The sequence below is a fragment of the Dipodomys merriami genome, unplaced genomic scaffold, assembly GCF_024711535.1.
Source record: "Dipodomys merriami isolate MVZ:Mamm:240054 unplaced genomic scaffold, mDipMer1.0.p SCAF_14, whole genome shotgun sequence".
Classification (NCBI taxonomy): domain Eukaryota; kingdom Metazoa; phylum Chordata; class Mammalia; order Rodentia; family Heteromyidae; genus Dipodomys; species Dipodomys merriami.
This window is the reverse complement of record NW_027202715.1, coordinates 1,693,041-1,707,697: the sequence shown is the minus strand read 5'-3', so window position 1 is coordinate 1,707,697 and position 14,657 is coordinate 1,693,041. Positions and strand designations below refer to the sequence as shown.

The window sequence follows — 14,657 nt, the reverse complement described above, 5'->3', positions numbered from 1 at the left end:
AGCCCACTGGTGGTGCATGGGCCCGTGTGTCCTTCATCCTTTACCAAGGAAACACACACAATCCTGTGGCTCTCCTGGATGTATTTGTCTGCCTTTGCAGGAAGTGAGCACATGTGCCGAGAGGGTGCCAAGTGGGCACACAGGGCCATTGTATCTATGCATGAGTATAACCCCACGCTATGGACATGTGCCGACATGGGCAGAGGCAAGTAGGGAAAGCACTGCCCTGCCAATGAGCCTCGATCTTAGCTCATTCTTTTACACTTAGAATCTGAGCTTGCGGCTGGGGAGGTTGAGGACTGGGGGTTGGGAGAGATTGTATTAAAGGGCAGGTGCTGTCCCTTTGAAGAGAGACAAGGCTGACCAATATATAATGGCTACTCAGAATCCCTACCTCCTTCTCCAAGAGCTCCCACCCAATGGGGTTGGGGGAGCATGGAGGGAGGAGTGGGCTCTGCCCGTCCTAGATAGTCCTTCTACCCTGAATGCCCTATTTATTCATTTATTTTTAATGTATTTTTTCTGCCAGTACTGGGGCTTGAACTCAGGGCCTGGGCACTGTTCCTTAGCTATTTTTTTCTTTTGGCTCAAGGATGGCACTCTATCACTTGAGCCATAGTTCTACTTCCAGATTTTTGGTGGTTACAGATTAAAAAGTCTCACAGACTTTCCTGCCCAGGCTGGCTTTGAACCACAGATCTTAGGCTCCTGAGTAGCTAGGATTATAGGCATGAGGTACTGATGTTTAGCCTGAATACCCTCTTGAGGGCATTAGGTTGCTCTCTCCTCCCTGAGGACCAATGACCATAATAATCTCATTCAGACCTGCTGCCTTGTCAGTAGTCCCTCAGAGCTGTGCTTCCCCTGAGACACTACGGCACACCCACTGGGGGCTACATTCAGCTACACTACCAGGTCCACAGGACCTCCTTAGCGCCCAAGGCTCCAGCAGTGCCTGACCATGGCAGGCCATGGCTTGGGTAGGTGCAGTACCTACCTGCGGGAGAGTTCTCCATCACCTCTGCCTGGTAGGTGCCCTCTGTGAAGAGGGGATGGTTGTCATTCTCATCCAAGAGAGAGACCCACAGCAAGTCAAAGTCCTGTGAGGGGCAGGATGAGGACAGGTTGTAGGCTGTGCTCCAGCCAAGGACCCCAGGAAGAGAGCTGAAAAGTAGGGACTCAGGGAACAGGCAGATGATTAAAAAAAAAAAGCCCACTCCAGAGGTCCAGAGATGTGGGTTCAAGACCCTCTGGTACCAGCTCATTGAGTGACCTTAGGCAAATAATCTCATCTGGGCCTTGATTTTCCAATCTGACATATGGCTTTTTTTCAGTGCTGTGGATGATACCCAGGGCCTTGTGCATGCTAGCCAAGCACTCTACCATGGCATGGCACAAGCCAGGAACAAGTAGGAACTTTAATTCTTTCAGGGAATGGTATGAAGATAAATAGATGAGGTATTTTACTGTGTTGCACCTTCTGGTAAGGAATTCAGGAAGGCAAGTTCAAGGTAGGTGTGTGTGTGTGCGTGTGCGTGTGTGTGTGTGTATGTGTGTGTGTGTGTGTGTGTGTGTGTGTGTGTGTGTGTGTGTGTGTGTGTGTGTGTGTGTGTGCTACTAGGCTTGAACTCATGGCTTGGGGGCTGTCTCTGAGCTCAAGGCTAATGGTCTACCACTTGAACCACAGCTCAAGCTTCTGCCTTTTTGGTGGTTATTTGGATGAGAGTCAGCCCAGCATGACTTTGAACCTTGATCCTCAGATCTCAGCCTCCTGAGTAGCTAGGATCACAGGCATGAGCCACTGGTGCCCAGCCTAAGTTATAGTTTTTTTTGTGTGTGTGGCCAGTACTGAGGTTTGAACTTTTTGAGGCAGGTGTTGTACTACTTGAGCTATACACTCAACCTACAAATCCTGTCTGACACCCATCAGAGTCCATCCAACACATAGCGCTTTATTTCCCACTGCCTGTGACTCCTGGAATGAAAGGCGTGCTATTTCACAGATGTGGGAGCATGAGTGACGTCTGGTCCACAGCCATGACAGTGAGTCAGCTCCAGCCTCCCTGTTTCCATAACTCATAACTGGGGGTATGGGGGTAGGTAGGAGACCAAGAAAGAGAAGAGGCAGGGAGGAGGGAGGAAGCTGAGAAGTACCGAGTGAGAGAGGCCATGCATATGACACCTTTAGCCTGAAGAAGGTTATAGATGAGGAAACTGAGGCCCTGAGAGAGCAGTGTTTGGGCTGAGCCATTCAGCTAGAGTAGAGCTGAGGGGAGCAGGCCCAAGGACTCCTGGGCAGGGCTCTGCACTCTGACCTCATAGCAGGTGAGACCATGCCTATCCTACCCAGGAAGGGAGTTTGTCAGGCAACACCTATTTGTTGCCTTTCAGTAAACTTCTTTTGGCTGGTCTTTCAAGGACAATATAGTCCTTATAGGACTTGCAAGTACAGTGTGACTGTAAAACAGGCACTTCTGGGCACATGCCCATGGTTTCAGGGGGAAAGAAAATAATAGATGGCATTTATGGATCACTTGCCATGGGCCAGGCACCGTGCTGAGGACATTACATATATGGCTTTCATAGGCTTCACAAGTCTGGGTGGGTGCAGTAATTTTGCGAAGAGAAAAATGGAAGCTCAGAGAAGTTAGTTTGCCAAAGCCACACACCTAAAGACAGGTAGAACTGGGATTTGAACCCAGCACTTTCTGAGTGCAAAGCCTGTGCATGTAAGCCCTAGGGTTGCCACCCTGGGGGAGAGTGGTACCCACAGGGCCCTCCTAGCTTACCCTCCTGGCTATGCGGGGGTTCTCCGGGTTGTCCTTCACAGAAACGGTCAGCTTGTAGTCTGGGGTCCTCTCGCGGTCCAGGGGCCGGTTCACAGTGACCACCCCTGTCTGGGATGCACATGGCTGGTGAGCCAAGTGGCACCTGTTCCCCACTGTGGGCTCTGGTCCCACGCTCTGCAGCTCCCCAAACTGCCTGAGAGATGAGAGCTATAGAGGTGTGGCAGAGTCTTGCCAATGGGTCACTGATGCTAGGTTTAGCTGCCCCCAAAGGATGGGGCAAACATGGACACTCCAGGAGGTCACTCCAAGGGGCTTTGATGTAACCAAGTGACCAGAGGCTTGGGCCCCATCTCTGCCCAAGACAAACCTCAAGCAGGATGGTGGGGGGACTTCCACATGGATACTTTTAAGCACCACGGATTTGGGCTGAGCATAGGCTAACCCACCTTTTTTTCAGTCACCATAACTGTGCTTTTACTTAGCTGGAGGTCTTGTTGACAGTTAACTAATTAAACTGTAATCAGCTGCCTTCGACCGACTAAGCTTCAGTCAATTAAGTTGTTTTTCTGTCTCATTTGTTTAATTACTGCTCATGAGTCAAGTTGGTAGGTCTCTAGAACCTGCCAGTTTGTGAATTTTTTTTTTTTTTTTAGACAAGGTCTGGTTTACATAACCTGATCTTGGCCTAGACCTCAAGATCCTTTTGCTTCTTCAGTGCTGGGATTCAAGGGATGCTTTACCATGTCTGGCTGTTTCATACTTTGTTACATCTTTCTTCAAACTCTACTTGTTATAATTGGTTTAAGGAATTCTCCCTTTAACCTGGGTCATTGGGGAAACTCCAAGATTTTACGCTTAGCACAGAGATTTCCTCATCCCAATCAAGGAACTAGAACTGAGAATTTGAACAACAGCAGTTGAAAACCTTCCAGGGAAGCTGGGTGTGGTAGTACATGCCTATAATCCTGGTTCTCTGGAGACTGAGCTACATAACAAGAGCCTATCTTAAAGAAAAACAGCTTGTAGGGCAGGAACCTGCTTGCTTTAGGGAGAGAGTCTGGGGCCATGGGCACGGCCTACCGTGGCATTGATGGAGAAGGCCCGCTCCCGGTTGCCTGCAGTGATGTTAAAGGTAAGGAGAGCATTGCAGCCACTGTCAGCATCACTGGCCAGGACATGAGCAACAAAGCTGGAGACCGGGCTGTTCTCACTGATGGTGACGTTCAGAGGCAGGTTCAGCAGCACCGGGTCATTGTCATTGATGTCCAGCACCCGTATTCCCACCAGCATCTGGGGGTAGCCAGAGGAATAGGGGGTAACAGGGAGGAAGAGGGAAAATGATGGGGAGACAGAAAAGGGCAGCAAAGGTATGGAAGGAGGGAAGGCACAGGTAGTCATGGAAAAATAGGAAGAAAAACATCAAAGGAAGGCAAGCCAAACAAGAGAAATGTGGAGGACGGAGCGTTGCAGGGGTAGGGGTGGAGGGTGAGGGTTGGGGCTGGAGCAGAGGCCTGGTGGGAAGGGCTTCTGTGGAGGGTGCTGTTGGGGTGTACTTTGAGGAGCCATGCTGCCAGGCCCATGCCAGGCCTTCAGCAAGGAGTCTGAGAGGCAGCTGGTGGCTTCTCTGGGCTGAGGGGGGCAGTGTTTCCAGGACTCACTGTGGAGCTGAGTGGGGGCACTCCCCTGTCGCGGGCACAGATGGTCAGGTTGTAGAACGCAGTTGTCTCCCGGTCCAGTTCCACATCTCTGCGGACCCGCAGCACCCCTTCCACAGGTGAGATCATGAATTCCCCTGAGAGCCATCAGGACATAGGACAGTCAGGAATGGAGGAGACTGGGGAGTCTGGCCTCCTCCTTCCTCCAGCGAGGTGACCTTGCTGGGTCTGGGGATGGCCTCCCATGCCACCCCCACCCCACCCCCACTTGGAGAGCCAAGGGCAACAGATAAGTATCAGGGTGTGATGTAGTTATGCCCCCATGTGCCTACACTTCCGGACCAATCAGTGTCACTTCCAAGGCCATGCGACAGGCCAACATCTGACTCTCCAGATACATCCCTTATATTGAAAGTGGGCTCCCTCTCCTTATGAGCTCACTCTTAATCACTGGGAACCAGAAACTGATTAACAATGGCAGCAGATGATACTTCATGTAACATGCCATCTCTACTAAATGTTGTGTCTTGTCAGAAAAGAATGCTTTGCAAGTAAAGCCTAATGACAGATGCCAGTGGCTCACGCCTGTAATCCTAGCTACTCAGGAGGCTGAGATCTAAGGATCATGGTTCAAAGCTAGCTTGGGCAGGAAAGTCCGTGAGACTCTTATCTCCAATAAACAACCAAAAAAGCTGGAAGTAAGAGTGTGGCTCAAGTGACAGAGCACTAGCCTTGAGTGAAAAAGCTGGGACTGTGCCCAGACAGGGGTTCAAGTCCTAGGATCAATACACAGACACATAAAGACAAATCCTAATGTCGAGGAATGGCATGCTGTGATGAGCTCCAGGTCCCAGGTGGATCAGTGAGGGGTGCTTGTTGAGCCCACCCCAATATGGAACTGTCCTTCTGAGCTTGCTCTCCTTTTCTTTTCTTTCTTCTCTTTCTTTTTCTGCTAGTACTAGGACTTGAACTCAAGACCTCATGTTCTTACTTTTTTTTTTTTTTTGCCAGTCCTGGGGCTTGAACTCAGGGCCCGGGCACTGTCCCTGAGCTTCTTTTGCTCAAGGCTAGCACTCTACCACTTGAGCCATAGCACCACTTTCGGCTTTTTCTGTGTATGTGGTACTGAGGAATTGAACCCAGAGCTTCATATATGCTAGGCAAACACTATACCACTAAGCCACATTCTCAGCCCCTCCTTGCTTTTTAAAAAAGTAAACAACAACAACAACAAACCCCCCCCCCCCCCAAATCTCAAGACTGGCTCTCTACCACCTGAGTCACATCTCTACTTTCCTGCTCTTCGGCTGGTTAATTGGAGGTAAGAGTCTCATGGATTTGTCTGCCCAGGCTGGCATACAAACGTCAGATCTCAGCCTCCCAAATAGCTAGAATTACAGGTATGAGCCTTTAATACCCAGCTCCACTGTTTCCTGAGTCCTGGGCTCAGCTTTCATCTGCACCTGACTAAGAGGTTGGATGTCAGTGTCTCCAGCTGAAGCTGTGTTCTTTAGAAGATGGAGCCAGATGCAGAAGAGAGTGACAGTTTGTCAACACTTCAATAAAGCTGAGATTTGGACCCTGGGCCCTGGGCCTCAGCCTAGTGTATCTCTCAGGACTGGAGTTGTTTTTTTTGTTTGTTTGTTGGTATTGTTTTTTGGTCATGGGGCTTGAACTCTGGGCCTGGACATTGTCCCTCGGCTCTTCAGCTCAAGGGTAGCACCACTTGTAGCTTTTTCTGCTTATGTGGTGCTGAGGAATCAAGCCCAGGGCCTCATGCATGCAAGGCAAGAACTCTACCACTGAGCCACCAGGACTGGAGTTTTTTTTTTAGACATTGCTTCTTCTATGGAGTGCAAACAAGAAGGGGTAAAGGAAGCCAAGGGGCAGGTAGAAGCCCAGCTGGAGCAGAGAGGATGGGACTGGGGATGAATAAAGATAAAAGGAAGATCAGGTTCTCTCCCAGAGCTGAATTGGGGAGAAAGTTACTTTTTTCTCTTTTCCTCTTGACATTTAGGGGACAGTCCTGGGGTGGAGCACTAACTTGCTTATGGACACACAGCACATAGACTCAGCAAAGACAACGATCTTCTCTGCCTCCTCTCACTTCCTCTGCACCATTCTCTGCCTCCAGAGCCTACAACTCCTTGACCAGACCAAAACAGCCCCTCCATTCTCCATCCACAGCTGGGATTTCCACCTGGTCTTTCACTCCCCGACTGCTTCCAGCCTGGAGGGGCGGAAGCTGTCCCGGGCAGGATTTCCTGAGCGCCCCCACCCCTGCTCTCCAAGGTCTCCAAAGAACTGGGGATTCCCTTTCTAGACATTTCCTAGCCCAGTGCAGGTCCTATAGGAGCCAGTAGGTGGCCTCCTGCCCTCCCAGGCCAGGGGAAATGCAATCACATCCCTTGGAAGGTTCAGGAAAGCAGGCCACGGGGATTGGGCCAAGCTGGACCTCTGCAAGGTCAGCTGGGAGATTGGGAGGAGGTGGCCAGAGGCCACCACAATGCAAATCAGCCTTCTCAGTAGTGTAAAAAACACCCCCCACTTTATTGTGATAGGAGGCTAAAACCATAGGCTTTCCATCCAGTCCTGTCTAAGTCTATGGGCAGATCGTTTATCAGCCCTGCCTTGTTGTTCCCATTGGGAAAATGGGCCCCTGTGCAGTACTAAAGCCTGGTTGACCTGTGTATGCTGGTCCACAACTACTCTTACTATGATAGGGATTCCTGAAGAAGCCCTGGAGCCCTGTAAGGAAACCTGGAGATTTGAGGGAGGAGGAGGTACAGGAAAGGGGCCCCAAAGTGAGTCAGGGCAGATGGGACAGCTGAAGTCCTGAGAAAGAGGGCAGACAGCAGAGGCTCAGTGTGTATGGTGGAAGTGGTTTTGTTTTTGTTTTCCTTTTCAGGGCCTTAATTGCTGATCAGCCCAGGTTTTATGCTTGCTTCTGGGCCTTCCCCATTTCTCCTAGGTCTCTCATGGTTTTCAGTTTTTCTATGCTGACCCTGCACTTCCCCCTCCACCTGCCTCCAGCCCAGACCTTTCTCTGGCATTTCAAGCTTTACAAACAACCTCCTACCTGCATCTTAAACTGAGCTCCCCTGCAGCCATACCTGCTCTGCCTGCCATCTCCAACTTGCTCAGGCCCAACCCCAACTTCCTCTCTCACACCCCATATCCAATCAACCAGCACAGCCCAGTGAAATATGCCAGAAACATGCCACTTCTTTCTCATCACCTTCACTGCCTCCAGGCTGGTCCCAACTTCCCCACTGTCAGCCTGAATGTTTGCCACTGACTCCTAGATAGCCTTCCTGCTCCTGTTCCTCCCCCGCCCATGGTCTGCTTCAAGCCCAGGAATCAGAGGGGTTCCCTTAAAATGTGAGTAAAATTATGTCCCTTTCCTATGGGATCTAGCTCACTCAGTAAAAGCCAAATCTTCCCAAAGAAGCCTCAGTGTTGGACACTGATCCTTTCACTTTGTCTCTTCCTCCCCATTTTTCTCAATTTCATTCCAGACACAGGGTGGTTTGGTTTCTTTAAGAGCTTATAGACACACACCTTTGCACTTGCGGTTGCCTCTGTCTGGGATGCTCTTCCCCACATGTCCATTTGACCCATTTCTTACCTTGCTCAGATCTTTGCTCACATACTACCTCATTAGACAGGTCTTCTCAGGACACCTTATCTAAAATCCCTAATCACCCTGGCACTCGGCACCCTCCACCCCTGTTTGATTTTTATTGGTCTCCACAGCACCCAGTACCTCTCCAAATACAAAACCATCTATGTAATCAGTTAGTTCACTGACATTCTATATGGTGGGATGGGTGTTTGTTCCATGTCCCCCACACCTGGTTAGCACAAGTAACTGTTGAAGGATCAATTAAATATCAGGATGGTACCCAAAAGATTTGCTTTGTTTTTTTTTTTTTTTTTTATCTGCATGATGTGAGTGGCTCTCACAATTCCCATTACTCCCTGTTGTCATCCCAATGCCTCCTGCTTGTCCCTGATTCTCCAGGCTTTCAGGATATCCACTCCATGGGGAAAGAGTTACAGTGACCTGGAAAAGCGCTTTCCAGTCCAGGCATACACATTCTGCCCTCTGACCAATGAGAGCAGCTGTGACACTGGTGAAGGCTGATAGTGGATGATGCAGAGATGCACCCCGCACATGTGCACTGGGGTGCTGAGGATGTGTTATTTCCTTAGCCCTGGGCCTTTTCTCATAGGCTCTGTAACTCTCCAAGACCAACAGCCTCAGCCCCACACCTTACAGTGTACTCCCTATTTCCTTTGATAAAAGAGGTGTTCTGCCCAATAGCACCATATGGACAGGGAGCCTGAGGCACAGAGAGGGCTAGATAAGAAAACCCATGGGACTCACTACCTGGAGACCCACTTCCCTGCTTCTGAGTGGGGTGGAAAAAGGCCCTTCCATGGGCTGTCCCTGCCCATTAGCCCTCCCCTGCTCCCCAGAACAGACCACACTCACCCAGAGGGTCGCCGTCCACTATGCTGTATTCCACCTGCCCATTGGGGCCTGAATCCTGGTCATGGGCCAGGAAGGTCCACACCCTGGGCCCTGGCTGGCCCTCGGTGACGTCAAATGGCCCTTCGTAGTCCCGGGGGAAGGTGGGCACATTGTCATTGATGTCATTCACGTTCACAAGTACCTGAGATGATGGACAGGCTTAGCAGGGGCCTCCCTGGGCTGGACCCAGTCACTGGACCTGATAATATTGTCTCCTAGGGCTCATGTAAGAACTGAATGGGAGCCAGGTGCTGGTGGCTCAAGCCTGTAATCTTAGGTAATCAGGAGGCTGAGATCTGAGGATTGAGGTTCAAAGCCAGCCCAGGCAGGAAAGCCCATGAGACTCTTATCTCCAATTAGCCACCAAAAATACTACAAATGGCATTGTGGCTCAAGTGGTAGAGCATTCACCTTGAGCTGAAGAGCTCAGGGACAGCATCTAGGCCCAGGGTTCAAGCCCCATGACCACCACCACTACCAGCAACAAAAAGCTGAATGGAGGTCACAGTCATAGGAGAACATGTTGTGTGTGTGTGTGTGTGTGTGTGTGTGTGTGTGTGTGTGTGTGTATGTGTGTGTCTGCCAGTACTAGGCTTTAACTCAGGGCCTCTATCATTTGGCTTTTTTTTCTTAACAATTATCTTTAAGTAGTTGTACAAAGGAGTTATCATTCTCTCACTTGGCTTTTTCACTCAAGGCTGGCATGCAACCAGTTGAGCCACACCTCCACTTCCAGCTTTTTGCTGGTTAATTGGAGCTAAGAGTCTTCTAAGACTTTTCTGCCAAGGCTGGCTTTGAACCTCTAGCCTCAACTTTCAGCTTCCTGAGTAGCTAGAATTACAGTTGTGAGTCACTTCTACCCAGCCAGGAGGACATTGTGTACGTGTGCGCGTGCATGTGTATGTGTGTGTGTGTGCGCACATGCATGCACATGCTCCTGAATATGTGCATGCACATGCATAACAGTACTGGGGCTTGAATTCAGGGCCTTAAACTCTGAGATTTTTTTTTTTGGGTCCGGTCATGGGGCCTGAACTCTGGGCCTGGGCACTATCCCTCAGCTCTTCAGCTCAAGACTAGCGCTCTACCACTTGAGCCACAGCACCACTTCTGGCTCTTTTCTTTTTGCTTATGTGGTGCTGAGGAGTCGAACCCAGGGCCTTAGGCATGCAAGGCAAGCGCTCTACCTCTGAGCCACCTTCCCAGCCCCCAAACTCTGAGATTTTTAATTAGCAGCTGGCATTCTACCACTTGAGCCAGGCCTCCAATCTGTTTTTACTGGTCAACTAGAGAGTCTTGAGAACTTTCTTGCCTGGGTTATTTCAATCCTCAGAATTAAACTTCCTGCATAGCTAGGATTATAGGTATAAATTACTGGTGCCAGGTCAGTAGGGCATTTTAAGAGTACATGTGGGCCAGGTGCTGATGGCTCATGCCTGTAATCCTAGCTCAGAAGGCTGAGATCTGAGGATCATAGTTCAAAGCCAGCTGGGGCAGGAAAGTCCATGAGACTCTTATCTTCAATTAACCATCAGAAAACTGGAAGTGGAGCTATGGTTTAAAGTGATAGAGTGCTAGCCTTGAGCAAAAAAGCTCAGGGACAGTACTCAGAGGCCCTGAGTTCAAACACCACGACCAACAAAGAGTGCATGTGGAAGAGTTATTGCTTAAATCTTCTGTGGGCATAAGATTAATAATACTCAAGCTATACTATGGCCATTTTACGTGGCCTCATTTGTTCCTTCCAGATTGTGAAACATGTTTTTAATCTCTCTTTTGTACACATATAAGGAAACTGAAGCTCAGGGCGGTTAGGTGACTTGCTTAGGGTCACACAGAAAGGAAGTGAAAGAGCAGGGATCTGCTCCATGTTGGTAGTTCATGCTTTTTCCATGGAGAGGAGGATGACAGGTGTTTTCACCTGTCTGACAGATACATCTATACAAGAGGTTCAGTTATCCCCTCAAAGCCACACAGCCACTCTGGGTAAGCTGCTGAGAGCAGAGAAGTTTTGCATTAATCATTCCCCTCCCCTCTCCCACTGGAACCTTCTGGGCCTTCCACATGGAGGCTGAGTCCCACCTACCGTGGTGGTAGAAGTGAGGCGGTAGGACAAGATGGGACACTGGTCGGTGGCAGTGACGATCAGGGTGTAGTGGCCATGGCTGATCTCATAGTCTAGCTCCTTGACAGCCCTGATGACACCCTGGGGGAAGGGGGACACCGGGGATGAGGGAGGGTGGGTGGGTGTTGAGGGGTGAGAGGTCTGGGGTACTCTGTGGTTTGCCTGGGAGGCAGCTTGCAGAGGAGGCCCTATCCATATAAGCTCTTCACCCCTCAGCTTCCTCCCAGGCTCCATCTTTGCTTCTCACCAACCCCTCAGAGAAGCTTCACCCTCCATCTGGACCCTCCTGCCAGCTGCTGACCGTGTGCCTGTCGATCTGGAAGGTGTTGATGATATTGCCCGCAACAATGGCATAGTGGATGGTGCCATTGGGCCCTTCATCCAAGTCCAAAGCCTGGATGGTGACAAGACTGGCGTTGACTGTAGCAGGGCCTTCATCTAGCACCACCTCATAATGAGGCTGCTGGAACACAGGAGCGTTGTCATTCTCATCCACGATGGTCACGTACACATGAGTGGTTGCCTGCAGAGAAATGCATGGTCAATATTTTGGTCAAGGGCTAGAGGAAGGGGGACCCAGATGGCTGTTCTCCTGGGCTGAATTCATTCAGTATTATCTAACAGAGGGTAGCAAAAGGAGAACTCATGGGATGGTAGAAAGTCACAGGCTCTCAGGGGAAGAAAGCACAGAGACTTCATCAAAACCAATGTAGGCAACTGCTTGTACCACCACTGTGGTCACCCCAACCCAGTGCTTACTAAATTTTGGGTCTCCTCCCAGACTGCAAGATGCAAGAATATAAGGCACTCAGTCTGACACAGCATTTAAACTTCACCCATTGTTTATGTAAATTAAAATAGAATATTTCCAGCCTTTTAAAGAGGGAGGACATTGAGTTTGAACAATTTCATGGGCAGTTTGTTGAGCCATGAAAAACAAAACCCACTGAAAATGACCTTCATTATAAGAAATTTTTGTAGTCCTATAGTTGGCCATCTCTAGAGATGTTTGGGCAATTTGAATGGCAAGTAACATTCATCCAATTAAAACTCAGCAATCAACACTTAAGAACCAAGGAGAGAAGGATGATATGGCTTTATGTAAGCTGAGTTGGCCACATGCTGGCTTTCCTGGTCCCTTGCTCTATCTTCTTCTACACCTTCCCTAACAGATCACCTTGCATGGGCTCCCTTGCTTTCTGCTTCAGGAAAGGCTGGTGAATGGGAGGAAATGACAAAGTTCAGAGTGGGAAGAGGGGAGGAGTAGATACTTGTCTCTGATTCTCATTGCAGTTCAGCTGGGACTGCAGTTTCCTGCCACTTTCTATAGCTCTCCCTGGACTCTAGTCACATCACCTCCTCTTCTTTCCCATTGGACATGTGATAGTAATGATGTGACTATTTATTTATTTATTTTGCTGAACTCAGTGCCTGGGCACTCTCTTTAGCTTTTTGGTCAAGGCTAGCACTCTACCATTTCAGCCATAGCTCCACTTCTAGCTTTTCAGTGGTTAGTTGGATATGAGTCTCAGGGACTTTCTTTTTTCTTTTCTTTTTTTTTTTGCTGGTTGTGGGACCTGAACTCTGGGCCTGGGCGCTGTCCCTCAGTTCTTCAGCTCAAGGCCAGCGCGCTACCACTTGAGCCACAGCACTACTTCCAGCTTTTTCTGCTTATGTGGTGATAAGGAATCGAACCCAGGGCCTCATGCATGCAAGGAAAGCACTCTACCACGGAGCCACCTTCCCAGCCACTCTCAGGGACTTTTCTGCCCAAGCTGATTTTTGAACTGTTATCCTAAGACCCAGCTTCTTGAATAGCTAGGATTACAAGCATGTACCACTGGCACCTGGCTCTTACTGTGGTTACTCATCTCTGGGTGCTCAACTAACCCTCTCTGAACAGTCAAGTCATTAATGAGTGTACTGATTTTTCCTGCCTGGGGTGCAGACTACTTGCTATGGTTGAACATGGAATGTCCCCCACAGGTTGATGATGGAAGCTGGGTCCACAGCTGGGTCCACCACAGGCAGGTGGTGGAAACTTTGGGAGGGGTGTTTAGCTGGAGGAAGTGGTCACTGTGGGTGCACGTTGGTCTCTGGACACTTCCTTTCTCCTCCTGTCCACAATGAAGTGAGGAGCCCCTCTCCCCTACTACCATGTAGTTCTCTGTTCAAGTGCCTAGAACCAAGTAATCCTGGACAGACCATGAGCCAAAACAAATCTTTCCTCCATTCAGTTGTTCTCTTAGGTATTTTGGTTACAGCTATGCAAAAGTAACCAATGCATCACCATTATTAGTGAACTAGGTTATATATGCTGTAGGACTTTAGAGGTCATTGCTAAGGGCAGAGATGGAAATCAGCTGTGCATAAGACAGAATCCTGTCTCTATTTCTGGGAACATCTAGGGAGGGATGGACAGATGGGCAGCAGGAAGTCTGTCACTGCCCCTGAGTGGGGTGATGATTCCTGGAATCTACATGTAGCTCTGCTTTGGTCTTCAGGACCCAGTGTTGGGTGGCTGTTTCCAAAGTTGGCAAGACTGGCAGCTTTAAAATGGAGCTGTGAAGCTTTATACATATTATATCCCCTCTCTGGACTATTTCTGTCTGCTAACAAAGGGTCTTCTTTGACTTCTAAAGTTTCTTCTAATTTACACATTCTGGGGTTCTGGTCTGCTGTCTGTATCACCTGGACTGAATCTTACCATTGGGAAGACAATCCTTTGGACCTTAGAATTTCTAAAAATCTCAAAATAGCAAGCATACCAGGAGAGAAAATGAGTTATTTCATTATTTCTCTGACTTTCTCACCCAGAGTAGAGAGGTAAATAGTGCTAAGTCTGAGGATCTGTTTGAACATGGAGTTTGGTCATGGAGCTTGAATTCAGGGCCTGGGCACTGTCCACTTAGCTTTATTGCTCAAGGCTGGCTCTCTACCACTTGAGCCACAGCTCCACTTCCAGCTTTGTGTGGTTAAGTGGAAATAAGACTTTCTTACTCTGGCTAACATTGAACGGTGATCCTCAGAGCTCAACCTCCTGAGTAGCTAGGATTATAAGGTGAGAGTTTCTGGTGCCTAGCTCAGCCTGAACTTTAATCTCAAGGATGAAATATCCTAGAAATGTGTCCTGTGGTCTGTTAGTTGACTGACTTCCCATTGTTTCCCATAATGGGCTTGTGTTCCATCTTCTGCATAGTTCTGGCTGCAGCTGTGAGCACCTGGGAAGAGCCCAGATTGAATCCTGCTGTGCCCCAAGACACCTGAGGGAGCACAGGAGTGCCATCTGCAGGCTTCCTCTAGGCCTACTGTCTCAAATAACAAAGACTCAAAGTGAGCTTAAACATCATGCAAGGGCTGGGAAGATGGCTTAGTGGTAGAGTGTTTACCTAGCATGCATGAAGCCCTGGATTCTATTCCTTAGAACCACATAAACAGAAAAAGCTGGAAGTGGTGCTGTGGCTCAAGTGGCACAGTGCTAACTTTGAGCAAAAGAAGCTCAGGGACAGTCCGAGGCCTTGAGTTCAAGTCCCAGGACTGGCACCGGAAAA

At 49.2% G+C, this 14,657-nt stretch overlaps 1 protein-coding gene across 1 annotated transcript in view; it reads right to left on the bottom strand.

Annotated features, from left to right (window-relative positions):
- The window catches only part of Cdh23 (cadherin related 23), a 355,092-nt gene that overhangs the window by 27,027 nt on the left and 313,408 nt on the right, over positions 1-14,657 (bottom strand). The window contains exons 37-43 of the mRNA XM_070020517.1: positions 11,408-11,629; positions 11,068-11,187; positions 8,943-9,123; positions 4,448-4,581; positions 3,870-4,079; positions 2,790-2,897; positions 998-1,100 (exon numbers count right to left, since the gene is read on the bottom strand). Coding sequence (XP_069876618.1) covers positions 998-1,100; positions 2,790-2,897; positions 3,870-4,079; positions 4,448-4,581; positions 8,943-9,123; positions 11,068-11,187; positions 11,408-11,629 — 1,078 coding nt within the window. The remainder of the gene's footprint in view (positions 1-997; positions 1,101-2,789; positions 2,898-3,869; positions 4,080-4,447; positions 4,582-8,942; positions 9,124-11,067; positions 11,188-11,407; positions 11,630-14,657) is intronic.